The sequence below is a fragment of the Bos javanicus genome, chromosome 3 (genome assembly GCF_032452875.1).
Source record: "Bos javanicus breed banteng chromosome 3, ARS-OSU_banteng_1.0, whole genome shotgun sequence".
NCBI lineage: Eukaryota > Metazoa > Chordata > Mammalia > Artiodactyla > Bovidae > Bos > Bos javanicus.
Genome location: NC_083870.1, coordinates 43,522,532 through 43,540,431, shown reverse-complemented (window position 1 = coordinate 43,540,431; position 17,900 = coordinate 43,522,532). Strand labels below are relative to the sequence as shown.

Below are 17,900 nucleotides of genomic sequence, written 5' to 3'. Positions count from 1 at the left end.
ACATCTAGGCTCTTGACAAAACCTCATTTTCCTCTTTTCTCCATATACACTTGAATTGGAGTGCCCTTTTCCCCTGGGTACTCATATAACTACGCCCTCCTCTTCATTCAGCTGTCACCTCAGAAAGGCCTTTCCTGCACGTCCTGGTTTGAGCAGCACCTCTATCACACTACCTTATTTTATTTTTTTCATAGCAGCTACAACCTCAAATTTGACTATTTTCTCTCTACTTGGAGGTGATCTAGTGGATTGGCCAAAAAGTCCGTTTGGGTTTTTCCATCTTATGGAACAAGTATTTCCATCTATGGAACAAGTATTTTGACTAACCAAACATTTTCTTTGTACTTTGTACTTAGTACTTAGTAGAAATTACTTAGTTCTTTGGTCTATTCACTGTTCCCAAGTTGGTGCCCTCATTCCTAAAATCGCATATTGTATGAACTAGGCAAATATTTGTTGACTGAGTGACAAGTTGATGTCAGTTAACTGTTAATTAGCTGTGTCATCTTGGTTAAGTCATAAGTCATTTTAACTTTTGGGACTTGCTTCTTTTGGTTCTCTTGAAAATGAGAATTACATTGAATTCAATTCAGTTCAGTTCAGTCACTCAGTCGTGTCCAATTCTTTGCGACCCTGTGAATCGCAGCAGGCCTCCCTGTCCATCACCAACTCCCGGAGTTCACTCAGACTCACGTCCATCGAGTCAGTGATGCCATCCAGCCATCTCATCCTCTTTCGTCCCCTTCTCCTCCTGCCCCCAATCCCTCCCAGCATCAGAGTCTTTTCCAATGAGTCAACTCTTCGCATGAGGTGGCCAAAGTACTGGAGTTTCAGCTTTAGCATCATTCCTTCCAAAGAAATCCCAGGGCTTATCTCCTTCAGAATGGACTGGTTGGATCTTCTTGCAGCCCAAGGGACTCAAGAGTCTTCTCCAACACCACAGTTCAAAAGCATCAATTCTTTGGTTCTCAGCCTTCTTCACAGTCCAACTCTCGCATCCATACATGACCACTGGAAAAACCATAGCCTTGACTAGACGAACCTTTGTTGGCAAAGTAATGTCTCTGCTTTTCAATATGCTATCTAGGTTGGTCATAACTTTTCTTCCAAGGAGTAAGCATCTTTTAATTTCATGGCTGCAGTCACCATCTGCATTGATTTTGGAGCCCAAAAAAATAAAGTCTGACACTGTTTCCATTGTTTCCTCATCTATTTCCCATGAAGTGATGGGACCAGATGCCATGATCTTCGTTTTCTGAATGTTGAGCTTTAAGCCAACTTTTTCACTCTCTTTCACTTGCATCAATAGGCTTTTTATTGAATTAAGGGATACCAATTTTTTTCCCACCTAGCTCAGTCTAGATAATATAAGAAATTTCTTCCTTTATATTATTAAGAATATTGTAACATTTAAAATCATGCATGCTTTCTAAAACACTTATTAAGAACTTATACTAGGTACTGGGGATACAGAGAAAAAAATCCTTGCCTTTGGGAGAAAATGTTAGAGTATCATATACAAAGGAAATTTTTCTTTTCTAACTAATTGCTCTGAGTGCTCTGATTGCTCCCTTTTGTGGCTGTGGTTTTTGAAGAATGTAATCCAACAAGGTTTCATGCTTTGTGGAATTCAAGTTTATGTTCAGTTGATTTAAGGGAAAATCTCAGAGAAGAAAGCTGTGAGTATTTATTGGTTCAAGAATCATGAAAAGAATACATTTACTACCCACTGGCTTATTTGAATCTGATTAAACTCTTAAATGATTGTCTCAATTTAATGAATTTTAAACTTATACTTGATAATTTTGAGTTGAGTGCATCAGCCAGTCATCTAATAGTGATTTCCTGAATTATTTTCACTTCTTCCTCTATGGACTTACCAGCTATCTAACGGGGTGTAATTAACACTAAGGTACCCAAATCATTGCTGAATTTTTCTTTGAAAGAAAAGCAAGAAAATCTATAATATTGTTTATTAAATGTGCTGGGCACAATGGTAAGTTTATCATTTCATCTAACTCATATGACAAAGTTTTGAAGTGGATACTATTTTAGTGATCTTGTGAGAGACAAGATTGAGTTTCAGAGTGAAGTGACTTGCCCAGGGTCACATGATTAGAGCCAAGATTATGATTAAGGCTGCTTTTCCCAAAGCTATATTCTTATTTATTATCCTACACTACTCCCAAGTCATACTTGTTAAACTGATTTACTGTTCATAAAAGCATCATGGTTTCAACAATAGGTTAATTTAATGAAGGATATATAAGTTACTGTTCCAGTTTTCTTTAGTCAGGAGAGTAAGCATTTTGGATTAATTTGGACCTGTAAAAATTTTTTTTAAGCTATTATGTAAGAGGAAATCTCCAAACCATGAGTTAGAACCTTTCATTCCTCCTATTTACAATTTCTGATTTTAAATAGTCCTCAGTAGAAATACACTGAACACAAAGTTCAGCTTTCTATTTTCAGTTTTCTGACTTTTCCCCTGAATCTGGATCTGTCAGCAGAGGAACCTTTCATCTGCTTATTTCACCTGGTATAATTTCAAGTCTATTCAGGGTAATTGTTGCTGAAAAACCAAAATGTAGAAATAGTCTACATTTCTAAAACCAAAATGTGGTAACAGTCCTTTTATATTAGATACTGAAATAAGTAAATAAGTTACCATGTATTTTTTTTTTCTTTTCAGTGTTAAAAAGCTTTATTCTGTTCTAATAAACCATTTTGATTTTTCTTATTTTCCAGACCATAGTCTTGAGTTTACTTATGAGGTCAATTGGAAATAAGAACACCATTTTATTGGGTCTGGGATTTCAAATATTACAACTGGCATGGTATGGCTTCGGTTCAGAACCTTGGTATGTACAAATCTTTTAATTTTCTTAATTGTGGTGTTTGCCTTGTTCTTATTTTTCACCTTTTTTGGGGTATAACTGACAAATTTTTTATATTTCTTAAATTGCTTCTCAAATAAGGATTAGACTTATAATCTGTCTTTTGGTATGCTCTTTTTTTTCCCCCCTCAAAATGTATATAAACAGATTTCTCACTTGTGTATTCTTTAGTGGCTTGAGGACAGTGGAGTGACATTTTATATCTAAGCAATAGATTGGGTTTTTTTTAAATGAGATTACTGAGTTTTTCAGTCCCCAATGAGCATTTAGTCCAGTTTAATTTGTTAGGAAGTAACATGTAATCCCAGAGCAGCAAGGTTAGGAAAGAAAAAGTGGAGTAATACCACTTTTTTGATCATTACTGATGGCAAACCAGAAATCCAGTTGTTCTGGTTCTGGCTTCATGCCTGGAAGGCTCTCTGCTTTTCTTGCCAGTTTGGTTTCCTGCAGGGAGGTGATGGTCGTGGTGCTGCTGCGGTCAGGCTGCCCACGTACACTTCTGTGCTCAGATACGACAGGACTGAATTCCATAGTGTTTGCAGTAGTGTTTCCTTCAACTGAACACATCATCTGTTTGGGCGTGGATATGAGTAAGCACCCAAGAGTGTGTTCTGATGGACGTTGTAGTTTTCAGTCTAGCTTGTAAAAGAGATGCTCACAACTTAGTGAAAACATTTCTTTTTTAAACATCAAGCCAGAAGCACATTGAGATCAAATTAGTGCTTTTTTTTTTTCACACTGAATCACAAATCTCTGGGAACCTTGCCATAAGTTACAAGCAAACATTTGGAAACATTTAATGTTTCATTCTGTGTACTATACAGGATTCCAACATTCTCCACCCACCCCCAGTCCTGCAGAAATAATACCCAACACACTTTACCGTTTAGATGTGATATGTGATATCCCAACTCTACATTAATACCCACAGCATTCTTGTGAATAAGCGACTGTATTTCTGCTTTCTAGAAGCGTAAATAGGGTTAGACTTTTAAGTGACTTGCCCAGAGTCAGAGGAAAGAAGAGCTAGATCTCCTTTCTCCTGTACCACAGCTGTTTCTCAGTAAGAGTTACTTGATTTTAAATATGTATTTACACACAGGTACAGTGGAGAATAACAACAATGTGCTATTTTTGTCTTGCTGCTGTTGACTGCAGGATGATGTGGGCTGCTGGGGCAGTGGCCGCCATGTCTAGTATTACCTTTCCGGCTGTCAGTGCACTGGTTTCACGAACCGCTGATGCTGATCAACAAGGTGGGTTGATAGGAACCAATGATAATTACTTTAAAATACAGGATATTCTAATTCTCTGTTCTCTTTCCTAAGTACTGAAGCATATGCATATCTTCAGAGTAGAGAGTTTTAAATTGCTTCATTGTACTAAGTACTCTATTGTGATCTATATGGGAGAATCCAAAAAAGAGTGGATGTATGTATATGTATAACTGACTCACTTTGCTATACAACTGAAACACTGTAAATCAACTGCAGTCCAATAAAATTTAAAAAATAAGTTGCTTTCATTGTAAAGAGGAAAAGCAGATTCTAGGATATTATCCTTAGGTGGATATCCTTGTCTCTCAATGTGAATATGTGGCCCTATCTGTTTTAGTGATGAAGGTTGACAACCTTATTTCACTAACAGTTATTACACATTTGCTGTCATGTGTTAGATGTCTCAGGGGCACATACACTGATGAAGTGAAGTGAAATCGCTCTGTCATGTCACTCTGTAACCCCATGGACTGTAGCCTGCAAGGCTCCTCCATCCATGGGATTCTCCAGGCAAGAATCCTGGAGTGGGTTGCCATCTCCTTATCCGTACCCTTTCATTAATATTGTATGTTTGTTATCTAAAGAACATAAAGAACTTATTTTTATTGTCTTATGTTTTTGTGGCAGGAACTCTTTAATTCTTAAAATTCTAATAGATGAGGAATAATTCTTTGAAAAGCTTGTTTATGTCAAAAGGAAAAAAAGGGGGCATTACAAAAGAGTAGCAGAAGTCACTTGGCTGATAAATAAGGAAAGGACCCTGGCCAAATCAAGTTGCTTTTTAAATTTAGGAGATCCCAGAGATAAAACAAAAATCAGACTATAAAAGGGGGCTTAGGGACTTATCTGGTGGTCCAGTGGTTAAGAATTAACCTTGCAGTGTAGGGGATGCAGGTTAAATCCCTGGTCAGGGAACTAAGATCCCACATGCCACAGAGCAACCAAGCCTGCATGCCACAACTAAGACCCAAGGTTGCCAAATAAATAAGTCTTTTTTTAAAAGGAGGGAGAGTGCTATATTTGACCAAGTGAGATCTTAAGGAGCTGCTTGGGGACAGGTTTTTTAGTATCTGTGCTTATGATGCTTATGAACCAATGCCTGATTTTGAGCCAGATTTTTTTTTAGGGAAATAAATAATTCTGCTCACTTGTTTCTAAATTAGACCTATATCTCGGTATACCTGAGCTTACATTTGTATCAAGACAGCTCACTGTACTTTGTAGAGCTTATAGCATCAAAGTAATCTTGATGCCACTGCAGTAAGTTGCCAGTGTCTGTTAAAAGCTTTGCCTTTAGAATAAGTGATTCCAGGTCTTATACAGTAGGAACAACTAAGTGGTACACTAATTTGTTTAAACAATTCAGGTGTCGTTCAAGGAATGATAACAGGAATTCGAGGATTATGCAATGGTCTGGGACCAGCTCTTTATGGATTTATTTTCTACATATTCCATGTGGAACTTAAAGAACTGCCAATGACAGGAACAGACTTGGGAACAAACACAAGCCCACAGCACCACTTTGAACAGGTAATTATAAGAAGTCCATTCGTTTGGCTGGACTGAAAGATATTTTTTGGTCATTTTATAAAAGCATTTGAGATTCTTAGATTGAATAAAAACACTTAAAACCAAAGCCCAAGGGACCATATCCTTCTATACACACATTTCTTTATAAAACTGGCTGTGTATTCCTTTCTTCCCTGGATAATTTTTTTTATTATTATATATTAATTTCTAGTTTGTCTTACTGTACCTAGTGGCATAGGTAACGGCCATTTGTGTAAACTATTTGTCTTTCATGTAAGGCTTCTGGAATGTTTGAGTGCCCTGTATCAGACCTGCCTTTCTATAGAAGTCAGTTAGGTGCTGGTAAACATCTTTGTTCACTAAAGTTCCCTCCTTAAAACTGAAATATTAACTGTGAAACATATTATCATTTTAGCCAATACAAACAACTCACTAGTTTCTGTGTATTTAGCAGAGTTCTACATTCCTCTTCTAACCAGCTAAGACTGCTTTTAAATAAAAAAGCATGCTTGTTTGTGGGCTCTACACAAGCCCACAGGTAGGTAAAACTGGCAGTGCAGGTTTTTGCTTAGGATGAATGTAATTTGGGACTAAAACACAAGTCTGTTTGATTCTTCTCATAGTAACAGCATTATCTGTTTTTCTCACTTTCAGTCACTAAAGAATATAACCACCTTTTAAAGAAAATGGTCAGTCATTCTGCTACGGCAGTTAATATTATATATTACTTGATTTCACTTTTGACATGTCCCTGTTTTCTTCTTAAACTAAAAATAAAGTGAAAGTTCATAGACTGTGTTCATATCTTATGCTCTAAGTGACAATATATTTTTGCATGTGTTGTTTTTAAAAAAAATTGGGGCTATTTCTTGGGTCAGCAATAGTGTTTCTTTTCCCTTTGAAAACTTTTTTTTTTCTAACTGTGGCTTTAATGAAGAAGAATCATTGCCTTATAATTCATAGCCATCAGTTATTCTAAAAGATAAGCAATTTCTTATGAGCAAAGAAGTCTGTGCAAAGATCTTAATTATCTTTTTCTTCCTCAGAATTCCATCATCCCTGGCCCCCCCTTCCTCTTTGGAGCCTGTTCAGTACTGCTGGCTCTGCTTGTTGCCTTGTTTATTCCAGAACATACCAATTTAAGCTTACGGTCCAGCAGTTGGAGAAAGCACTGTGGTAGTCACAGCCATCCTCACAGTACACAAGCGCCAGGGGAGGCCAAAGAACCTTTACTCCAGGACACAAACGTGTGACAACCGAAATCAGGAAGACTTTTCTATCAGTACCCAGGTCTTAGTTTTCACCTGTAGTTCTGGATGTACATTCCATTTCCATCCACAATGTACTTTTAATAAGATTGTCTTAAGAAATGTATCTGCATGAACTGCGTGGGAACTAAAGAAAAGAAAAAGAACCGGACAGTTTTCCAAAGATGTTACAATTTCTTTTGAAAAGAAATCGTTTATTAGCACCAGTTTCTTGCCACTAAGCTGTTTATTATACATCCTTTAATTAAAATTTAAAACTATATATGTAACTTCTTTAGATACTAGCAATGTCTCTGCTACCATTTCCTTCAGGTGTTGAGCTTTAACTCTATGCTGACTCAACAGTGAGACAGAGTAGGTAGTATAGTGTGGACCTGTTCATTTTACCATGGTAAAATCCTGAGTCAGATTTTAATATTGTAAAATCTTGGGTCAAATAATTCAAAGCCTTAATGCAGATGCACTAAAGAAATGGTAAATGTTTGCATTTAAAAAACAAAATTCTTAAGAAAACTATACTAAATCTGAATCATGTTTCAAGCTTGTTTTTAGTGATTTTATTTTAAACATTATTCACTACTGTTTTTGAAATGAGAAAAGATCAGCCATTTAGAATTTAAATTGGGGTGTCTGGAGCCTGTAAATCTAAATGCTGGCTCGAATTTGTTTCCCAGCTACTTATACCACTATCTTTTAATGTTTGCATAATCATAAGGACCTCAACACTTGAATACATAATCTAAAAATTATATAGTAAAGCTGGTAGCCTTGAAAAATGTCAATGTGATATCTATATGTAGATAAATATATATAGTGGCCTTTCAGGACTGTCACAGTAACACTTTATTTACAGAGCTAATGTTTGTCCTAAATTTTCAGGACCCTAGAAGAGAGCTTTATACAATTACTGATGTGAATTTCTCTATAGTGTATATTTTTGTGTCCAGTTATATTATTTAAAAAAGTGTTACTTTGTAAAAATTGTACATAAAGTACTGTATAGTTTACACTGTTTTCATCTTCTGTGTGGTTATTGCTTAATGCTTTTTAAACTTGGAACATTCACTATGGTTAAATAAGGTCTTAAAAGAAATGTAAATATTCTGTTAATAAAATTAAATATTTTAATGATTTTTTTTTAAAGAAAGTCTTGATCTGTGATTCCCTTATAAGGCCTGTTTTGGCTTTGTTACTGTACTTTTACAGTAACAATATCTTCTCCCTTTGAATCCATTTCATTTCCCTCAATACTGTTGTTATAGGAAGCAAAGCAATGAAAACTTAGTCCATAAATTAACTGAAAATAATTTTCTAAGCACAGGTGCAGGTGTTATAGGTCGGTCCTATTTCTGTTTTTATACACATTTAAGTATGTCATATTCCCAAAATATTAATACTTTATTAAAACAAAGCTCAGTTTACAGAAATACATTAAATGCAGTATTTTGATTATTAACACATGTACAATTGTACACAGCAGAACAATTTCAAATAAAAGTTTAAGAGGTAGAGAAAATAATTAGCACACTCAGAAGTCTGTACTTAATACCAAAAAGTCTTTACGAAGTTGACATCAAAATGATCTCTATCCTAGCTGTTGTATCCTTATGTCATATATCCTATCTAAACCCTTGTCACAACGTTTTATATTACACAGTATTTACAATGTAGAGTCCAATATTGCTGAGAAGTTGCTTTCCAAATTAGTGTTTTCAAGTTACTGTAACTGAGTATTCTTACTAATATAGTATATCTAAATGACACACACCAAAAAACTGTATAAAAACTAATAATGGTTACTAAGCTTTTTTTTTTTTTTTACAATAGATCCCTATTTTAAGACAGTTTGCAATTCCCAGCAGTTTCAAAGTGTGAAAAGACTCAATATTGTGGCTTCACAAAAGAATTAGCAAAGATTCTCTATTTTACTATGGAGCTAATAACATTGGTGGGTTGTCAGTATCCTGAAATGTCTCTCTGCCTCATCTGTGTAATAACATTCTTGAAAATATTTTGAAAAAGTATCACAAGAGCATTAACACTCTATAAACAAAAAATGCTTTAAAGGTTTCTTAAGAGAATGCTACTCTACTGGATGGCTGTTAAGAAAACAAAATGGAGCCCTGTGATTGTGATAAGTTTTTTTTAAATCACCTCATTTTTTCCAAGGAACAAATTCTTACCTGAAACTTTTAATTATAGGGAAGAAAAGAAAGCTGTCACTTCTAAAATTATTCACCTTGCCTACTTTACTAAGCCAACATGAAAATGAACCTATTTTGATATTATAAAAATTAATATTCATTATGCTCTTGTAAATATTTTGTGTAAGTACTAATTTTTAAAACAATATTCCACTAATACAGATTTAAGTGAATAACAAAACTTCAAATGAAAGAGAACAACTGGATGACTACAGGCTTCCAGGAAGTATTAAAATCCTATTAACTGGCTCAAATGACTTAAAGCACTTTGTACCTAATCTGGTCATGTAATTAGACTGTCCAAAATTGTTTGTATAATATATTAAAATTATAGACTTACTCAAAAGATAATTTAAAGGGTTCAAGGAAAATATTTACTTGCTATGAAGAATTTCATTCATTTAAGGTAATTTCAGGATTTTTCCCTTTAAATATCATCAATAATATATTTCAAGAGATAATCATTTTCCTTCATAATTCTCAGGTGGCAAATTTAAAATTTTATTGTACTAATGAAAATGATAAAGTGAACTGATAGCATTCTTTGGCTTCATTAAAATATTAATATGTCTGAGCAGGTTTTAATGAACTAAGATACTCAATGATCAGGCTCTCCCTTACAAGGATCAATTCTTTCCTTAGAAATTCTCAGAAGTTCTAAGGATTAGTTTAATAAAATTCATATTATTCTATAAAACACCACATTCCAAACTAAAAAGTGTCATTTGTTCAGAATCTTCACCAATTTCCAAGTACAGATTTGCTCCTCTAAACTGCATAAATGATGGCAGTAAAGGATCCAATCTAATACAGCAGTAACTCAAGTAAACCCTGAAACCTGCGTGTTCAGAATTTGAGCTATATGCTGTTACCATATTTTTAAGCCATGTCAATTTCTAAAATTTCAAAAAAAAAAAACAGACGACACTAGGATTAACTGTTCTGTAGCTGCCCGGGAAAGTAAGCTGAAGATGCAGAAGGGAGCACTGTGAGTTTTGAAGATGTCTGTAATGCTCCTAAAGTGCCATCTTTCTGATGGTCTGCAAATGAGGACAAAAAAATTATTTGTATTTATGTTAGTCCTTATATAATACACTTAATTAAACCACAGTATACAATCCACACTACTTCAGAAATGTCTTCTCACCTGGATTATTAAATAGATTTTGGCTGAGTCCACGCAAAGGAATGCTATCTTCCCTTTTCTTCAGATATATGGATTCCAGTCCTAAATTTTCACCACTTGAAAGGAAAACAGTAATTATGAACTTAATTTAACAAAGTCTTATTTTCTCTACAGTAAGGTCTGAATGTTTATATACAAATAAATATATCACAATATAACTAACATTTATAGCTTTGTTCAAACCAAATCATGCTTTTCAGTGGTTTCTTAAGCAAATAATTTATCCATAAGCCAAAGTATACATCTTCTCAGTAAAAAAATTAAGATTTTCCTTTGACCAAAAGCCCCTCAAAATTTTGTGGTGCTTCAAAGTGGTCATTATTAACTGTTAATACTCACTACACTAATAAATTCTGGTCAGATGAATAAAAACATGAAATCTTGAAAAAAACAAAGGAGGGGGTATTCTGTAGTTGTACTTTCCCTCTTTCAACCACTATATTCCTTCCTTTTAAATCTGTCCACTGTTAACATTTTCTCTAATAGTACACTTGTAAGAAGTTAAAAGATCTTGTAAAGCAATGACATTTTATCTTTAAAATTAAATGATGGTCTTTTCTCAATTTTCAGAAAAAAATGGGTGAATAGGTGTTTTTTCAATTTTAATATTTTTCTTTAACCTTTGCCACTTATTACTAGCAGACTACAAATAAATTCTAAACAACTCAAAACAGCACAACAGTCCTAATTTTATAGACACGTGATTATATTGACTTTGTACCACAAATATCATTTTTTTCTGTTAAGTAAAATTGTTCTTGGTGTACATGATAAAGTTAAACATAAACATCATGGTGTTCTATTAATTCCAGGTGTTCTGGCACTTTAACAACTATGAGCTTCAGTACAGCAAACATGAACATTTCAGGACCTGAAAGAATTCTCACCTTTTTAAAAAATGGAGGCTCACAAACATTAACTATTATAATACTCATCTTGGTGCTAATTTTAGAGGAGCCAATGAATAAAGGCCAGAGACCTGGAATAAGAAGCCTCTTGGAGCCATGTCAGTAATTTAGTTTGCAACATATTGGGGATGGTGATGGCTCAAGATAATGAGTACCAGCAGACAAACCTTAAAGCAATTAAATTTTAAGTAAATAAACATAATGGTAAGAAAACAGTATTACAAACATAAATACTAATCAGACAGACAAATTTGCATCTATAAATTGTTTACTTTAGCCACAACTCACTGATTCAACAAACTTCACTATGCAAAACCACCTTAACTAAAAAATAGGCAAGGAATCTGAGTAGGCAAAATTGGCATTAAAGCTTATTTATGTTAGCTTGGCTAGGGCGCAACCTCAAAAGCCTTTTCACTCTTATTTACCACAGAATTTTAATTCTCAGAGTACACTGGAAGCAATTACTTGGACAAAGAGCTTCCAAAGGTAGACATAGCCATATAGGAAAATAAAAAAAACCCCGCCAACTCTGATGAATTAAAGATTTCTATCTAATTGCCCAAGAATATCTGAAAGGGTATTCTTCAGTTATGTAGGGAAATCCCTTTTAAAAAAATAAATTTTACTGCTGCTGCTGCTAAGTCGCTTCAGTCGTGTCCGACTCTTTGCGACCCCACAGACGGTAGCCCACCAGGCTCCCCCGTCCCTGGGATTCTCCAGGCAAGAACACTGGAGTGGGTTGCCATTTCCTTCTCCCATGCATGAAAGTGAAAAGTGAAAGTGAAGTCGCTCAGTCGTGTCCGACTCTTAGCGACCCCATGGACTGCAGCCTACCAGGCTCCTCCGTCCATAGTTTAAAAAAAATGAGAAACCACTTTCTTACAGATTAAAGTGACTAACTTAATCCCACTGCTCAGCAACTTAACACATCACATAAATAAGTGGTCATCACAGCTTTCAAACACTGTTAAAAACTCCTTAAGATGACTCTCAGAATTACAAACATTAAATTTTATGTCAAGAACTTACTTTTCCTTATCAGTTGAGCAGGGCATACTAATAGTTGTTCCTGACTGAACATCTCCTAGTGATGGATTTGGTTTTGTAAACTGCAAGTTAAACTGAACCTGTGAAGAGGGAAAACATCATATAACTGATAAGTAAGAACTGAGACTAAACAGGAGTAACCGAGACAGTTCTATATACAGATAGGTGGCTAAATTTTTTCTCTAATAAATCTAGACCACAGAAGTTCAACCTATATTTTATAACACAAGCACATTTTATTGAGAAGGTTTAATTTTAAAATCCTATTTCTCCTTACCCAAAAGTTCCCATTATATAAGCAAGAGTAATAGCACAAATTATTTATTTTGAAATGAAAACATGAACATTATACATTTAAGTATAATACATTATACACTGCTTTAATGTTAAAAGTAACCAAGAACCACAATGATGCATTTATTTACCACATGCATTCTGAAAATTCCCTTTCAAGATAAACTCTTATCATATTGAAGAATTCTAAATGAGTGCTAGGAATCTAAACTTTGAAATAATCAAAAACAATCCAAGAATCTATACAAAAGTCCAAAATAAAATATCAAGCATATGGGATGTAGTAGCTTATTTAAAATAATAATGACTATGACTGAGGGGGTTTCATACCAAAAATATACATATGGGCTTTATGTTATGGAAATCCATAAACGTAAGTCACCATACTAATAAATCAAAACAAAAAGTTATGATGACTTGAATCCAAAAAAAAGGCATAAGGAGATAAACACCTATTTTTTGTTAAAAATCATAATAAAATATAGATACTAGCTTAATAGGAAAAAATTATAAATCAGAAAGGTATATGCTGCTTTCCTCAGCTATCAAGGCTTAACATTCTAAAGATAACAATTCTCCCTATATTAATCTACACATTTAACAAGATCACAAAAAATACAAGTACAGGACTTTTAAAAAGTGAAGTAAGGTGATTCGCATAGTCCTTATAGAAAACATGCAAGAGGGAAGAAAATTTTAAAAGAGCCTAACATCTTTATACATAATATAGTTTCCAGACACCAATGATAAATAATTAGAAAACTGGACAAAATAAACAAAAGAATGGTCCCCAAAACTAGCCAACAGGTAGTGCAGGACTGTGATCTCTGAGAGAAGCTGTGATCCATACGACTGACCCAGCTTTCTAATCAGAGGCACTTCCTGCCTCACTACAGTACAGACAAAGAAGGTACTGCTAAATGGAGAAGATCATCAGTTTAGGGAGGATGAGGTAGGTACCTGGAAGCTGCAAGGCAGAATTCCGATGAAAAGTGAGGTATAAAGAGAACAAGCGCCAGAAATCAACACGTGAATCCCCTTGAGTCTTTTCTGAGTACTAGGCACATGCATGGGGCTGCCCATGTGGTTCAGTGGTAAAGACGGTGAAGTGGTAAAGGCGGTTTGCCTGCCAATGTGGGAAATGGAAGAGCCCCGGGTTCAATCCCTGGGTCAGGAAGATCCCCTGGAGGAGTAAATGGCAACTCACTCCAGGATTCTTGTGTGGAAAACCCCATGGACAGAGGAGCCTAGTGGGCTACAGTCCATGGGGGTCACAAGGAGTCGAACATGACTGAGCACATACGCACAGCACAGGTACATGATAGAGTAAAACTCCACAATGCTGCGCAAATAAACACAGCAGAGCTTTTAGCTGAACATCTTCCAAGATTCAAAATCATGAAGATAAAGTGGACACTCTTGGTGATCATTTAGGACATTCAGTGGGGAGCATTTGTAAGAGGGCTGAACTATCCCTTGAGTAAAAGCTACTGCAAATGCATCCGAGGCACAATTCTAAGCAAATGCATCAACTCAAGGTTCACAGAAATTCAGTAAGATAAAATTATTGCTCCACTTTACAAATGGAGAAACTGAAGCAGGACAACTAGATATTTTTGTTTGTTACTGGCTTGCCCAACTTCATACTGATAAGAGGCAAGATTTAAACTCCAAAATCTGATTCCATATTTTAACCATTATAATTGAGCAGTATATGCATTCAATTTACAAATAAATATTCAATTAGAGATTCAAGTTCAAAGTGTACTGTTAGTATTAGGGCTGTTTGGTTGCTTTCGTGAGGGATGCATACCAAAAGACTATGGAGGCCAATAATATAGGAAACACTAGAAGTCTGGCTTTGATATTTAAGAACAGGATTGTTATCATAATTCCTCTGATTCCAGAAGAGCTATAAGAAAGGTAATCTTATTATAAGTCATATTTAGTCCTACCAACTAAACAATTATCTGCAGTAGTTCTCATCTTCATTTTGAACATTATATATATATTGCTGGAAAGCTGTTTAAAAGCAATTTTGAATTTAATTATAATCCTCAAGAAAAAACTGATACCAATATGTAAGCGCACTTGAGCATACTGATATTTATGAAAAAACAACAGTATTCATTTGATTACATGTATCTAATTTTCAATAAGCAATACAAGAAAAGCCAATTAAATGCATCTAAATACTCTTTACATAATAATATTCTACATATAAAAACTCAGGCTTAATTCTCGATTCACTGAGAATTCTCAATAGTTCCAAATAATAATAAGGCTATTTAATAAGACTATTGTAAAAAAATATCAATAACCTCAGATATGCAGATGACACCACCCTTATGGCAGAGAGTGAAGAGGAACTCAAAAGCCTCTTGATGAAAGTAAAAGTGGAGAGTGAAAAAGTTGGCTTAAAGCTCAACATTCAGAAAACGAAGATCATGGCATCCAGTCCCATCACTTCATGTAAAATAGATGGGGAAACAGTGCAAACAGTGTCAGACTTTATTTTTCTGGGCTCCAAAATCACTGAAGATGGTGACTGCAGCCATGAAATTAAAAGACGCTTACTCCTTGGAAGGAAAGTTATGACCAACCTAGACAGTACAATCAAAAGCAGAGACATCACTTTGCCAACAAAGGTTCGTCTAGTCAAGGCTATGGTTTTTCCTGTGGTCGTGTATGGATGTGAGAATTGGACTGTCAAGAAGGCTGAGCGCCGAAGAATTGATGCTTTTGAACTGTGGTGTTGGAGAAGACTCTTGAGAGTCCCTTGGACTGCAAGGAGATCCAACCAGTCCATTCTGAAGGAGATCAGCCCTGGGATTTCTTTGGAAGGAATGATTCTAAAGCTGAAACTCCAGTACTTTGGCCACCTCATGTGAAGAGTTGACTGATTGGAAAAGACTCTGATGCTGGGAGGGATTGGGGGCAAGAGGAGAAGGGGACGACAGAGGATGAGATGGCTGGATGGCATCACTGACTCGATGGATGTGAGTCTGAGTGAACTCCGGGAGTTGGTGATGGACAGGGAGGCCTGGCGTGCTGCAATTCATGGGGTCGCAAAGAGTCGGACACGACTGAGCGAATGATCTGATCTGATTGTAAAAAAAGAAGTATATGCCTAAACAACATAGCCAACTTATTTTTAGGTCAGCCCCAAACTAATTTGATAAAGAGTTTATAATAGCAGTTTCAAAGTCCTCAATTCTACCTTTCATAAAACAGTCTTCTCAAAAATGAAAACAGAATCAGTGGCTCATCTGGGTGGAAAATTACTGTGAAAACAATTATAATACATGTGAAAACAATGTATAAATCTAAAATATTAGTAATAATGATGATGATGAAAAACTCAAGCAGGCAGAAAAAAGCAAATGAATCAAGGTTTGGAGAGATTGCTAAGTATATGCTATTCGAGATAATGTTGTCAGAACTACATTTTATAATTTATTATAATCCTGCCAATCAGACCGTTAAATCCTAACAATGGAATCCAAAAATTTCACTACCACTAATATACCAGCAGCATGAAACTGGTAATCCTAGGTTAGGTTTGAGAGTTGTAGGAGATACAGGTAGAAGAATGAATTAAAAAATGGAGAGATAAAGAGGAATAAAAATAAGTTTAAACATACTGGTATCTAGGTTATTATAAATTATAGTGACTCAAAAAAATCATATAGTGCATTTAATATTTCCTGTAAGCATAACACACTAGACATTCATAAATATATTCAGAATTATATTCATTTAATACTAAGCAACTGATCAAAAAATAGATGTTTTAAATAAAGTAATAAATTGCTATTTTCTTTTTTTTTTTTTTTTAAGTGTAAAGTTATTTTGCCTACCTTTGGTCCTGAAACTGTGTGGATGCTATTTTTGGCAGATATAGGATGAGAAAAGGTATTCTGGAATGCAAACGCAGAGGAGACAGGATAACCAATCCCACAAGCTGGGTAAGTCAGTCTACCCTCAACCTAAAAATAAAAGCATAAAAAAGGCTGAGGATGAGAAATTTGTTCTAAATAGTATTTGGCGATGCAGGAGGCATTAGCATCTGCCATAATAACTAAGAGTTAAGAACACTCTCTCAGAGGCCAAACCTGCCTACCATGACACCAAACTCTGTTTCATTACATATTATGAAACTGGAATATCTTTGGCCCAGACGGCTTTTCAGAGTGGCTGTGTAAGCTTAGACCAAAACAAACAAAACAAAACAAAAACCCACTGGACCTGATTTTGAACTGAAGTAAAACAAAGACCTCTGAATCATCTTGGTTCCCTCTAGGCCCTGAATTCCTGAAAATGGAGTTCGGGGGTAGTCCTAGACCAAAAAGCCAATAAGGGATAAAATAAAAATAATCGAGCAATACCTTTCACACAGCTATTTATCATTAGTCGGTAAGATTAAGCCTGTCGTCTTTTCATGTTTTTAATTCAGTACCAGTAAGGACCACTTAAAAATGTAAGTACCACTTAACTCTGTACTTTTTCCCAAGTTAGCAGAAATCCTTACCCTTCTTTAAACATCAAGTACTATCTCATTTACTAGAGTAGATTAAAAATTCTACTATGGATTTGCACTTTAAATCCTCTGCCAATGCCCTCCAGTCAAAGACTTGGACCAGAAATACATCTATAGGTGTACACACTCTTTGCAACAAGGAAGACTGAAGACCAGGTGGAACCTAGAAAGAGACGTGTCTCTGTAAGACAATGTTAAAAAGGACTATTTATTGGACTTTGTCATGTGTTAGATGAATCAAGGAACAGTTTAAGAATGTGGGGCTATACTGTGGACTGGATGCTATCAAGAAATGGGGATAACTATATGACTAGGTATATGAATAGATTTTATCCAGTAAGGTAGGATGAATGCACTAAGACCAAAGTTATAACTGGTAATGAGCAGCAGTCACTCACTTTAGCCGGATCGGAGGATACTTGCCCATTTTTATGGTTTGGCAATGTCCTATTTTTGTCTGTGTTCAAACATGACTATAAAGTGGTCTTATTTTTGTCTTGATCCATCACAGTCAGAGAATGGCCTTACCTGGTATTGATATTCTGTGAATTTGATTATGTTCAACAGGAGAGCCTCAAAACCTAGCTGTGAGTGCAAGGCCAATTCCTAGCCAGGCCCAGGACTAGCTGATAGTACCAAGCCAGATCCAGGTACTCAAAGCTAAAAAGCTTAACACTTGTAAATCGTTTCTTCCAGAATCTAGAGCTGACAAGCTTGGTAATAGGGTTTCTCTTTCTCTCTTTTTT

The 17,900-nt window shown here is 35.3% G+C and overlaps 2 protein-coding genes across 7 annotated transcripts in view; one reads left to right on the top strand and one right to left on the bottom strand.

The window, feature by feature from the left end:
• The window catches only part of MFSD14A (major facilitator superfamily domain containing 14A), a 57,162-nt gene extending 49,059 nt beyond the window's left edge, over positions 1-8,103 (top strand). For 3 of the 4 annotated variants that reach the window (XM_061411073.1, XM_061411070.1, XM_061411071.1), the window contains 4 exons: positions 2,749-2,861; positions 4,056-4,153; positions 5,541-5,704; positions 6,751-8,103. In XM_061411073.1, the coding sequence (XP_061267057.1) occupies positions 2,749-2,861; positions 4,056-4,153; positions 5,541-5,704; positions 6,751-6,957 (582 nt within the window). In that variant the 3' untranslated portion in view covers positions 6,958-8,103. Of the gene's footprint in view, positions 1-2,748; positions 2,862-4,055; positions 4,154-5,540; positions 5,705-6,358; positions 6,479-6,750 lie in introns of those variants that run through there. The other variant, XM_061411072.1, reaches the window with a different exon arrangement.
• SASS6 (SAS-6 centriolar assembly protein) overlaps positions 6,472-17,900 on the bottom strand; it is a 42,054-nt gene continuing 30,625 nt past the window's right edge. For all 3 annotated transcript variants that reach the window (XM_061411066.1, XM_061411069.1, XM_061411067.1), the window contains 4 exons: positions 16,475-16,603; positions 12,303-12,400; positions 10,324-10,418; positions 6,472-10,216 (listed from right to left, as the gene is read on the bottom strand). In XM_061411066.1, the coding sequence (XP_061267050.1) occupies positions 10,110-10,216; positions 10,324-10,418; positions 12,303-12,400; positions 16,475-16,603 (429 nt within the window). In that variant the 3' untranslated portion in view covers positions 6,472-10,109. The remainder of the gene's footprint in view (positions 10,217-10,323; positions 10,419-12,302; positions 12,401-16,474; positions 16,604-17,900) is intronic.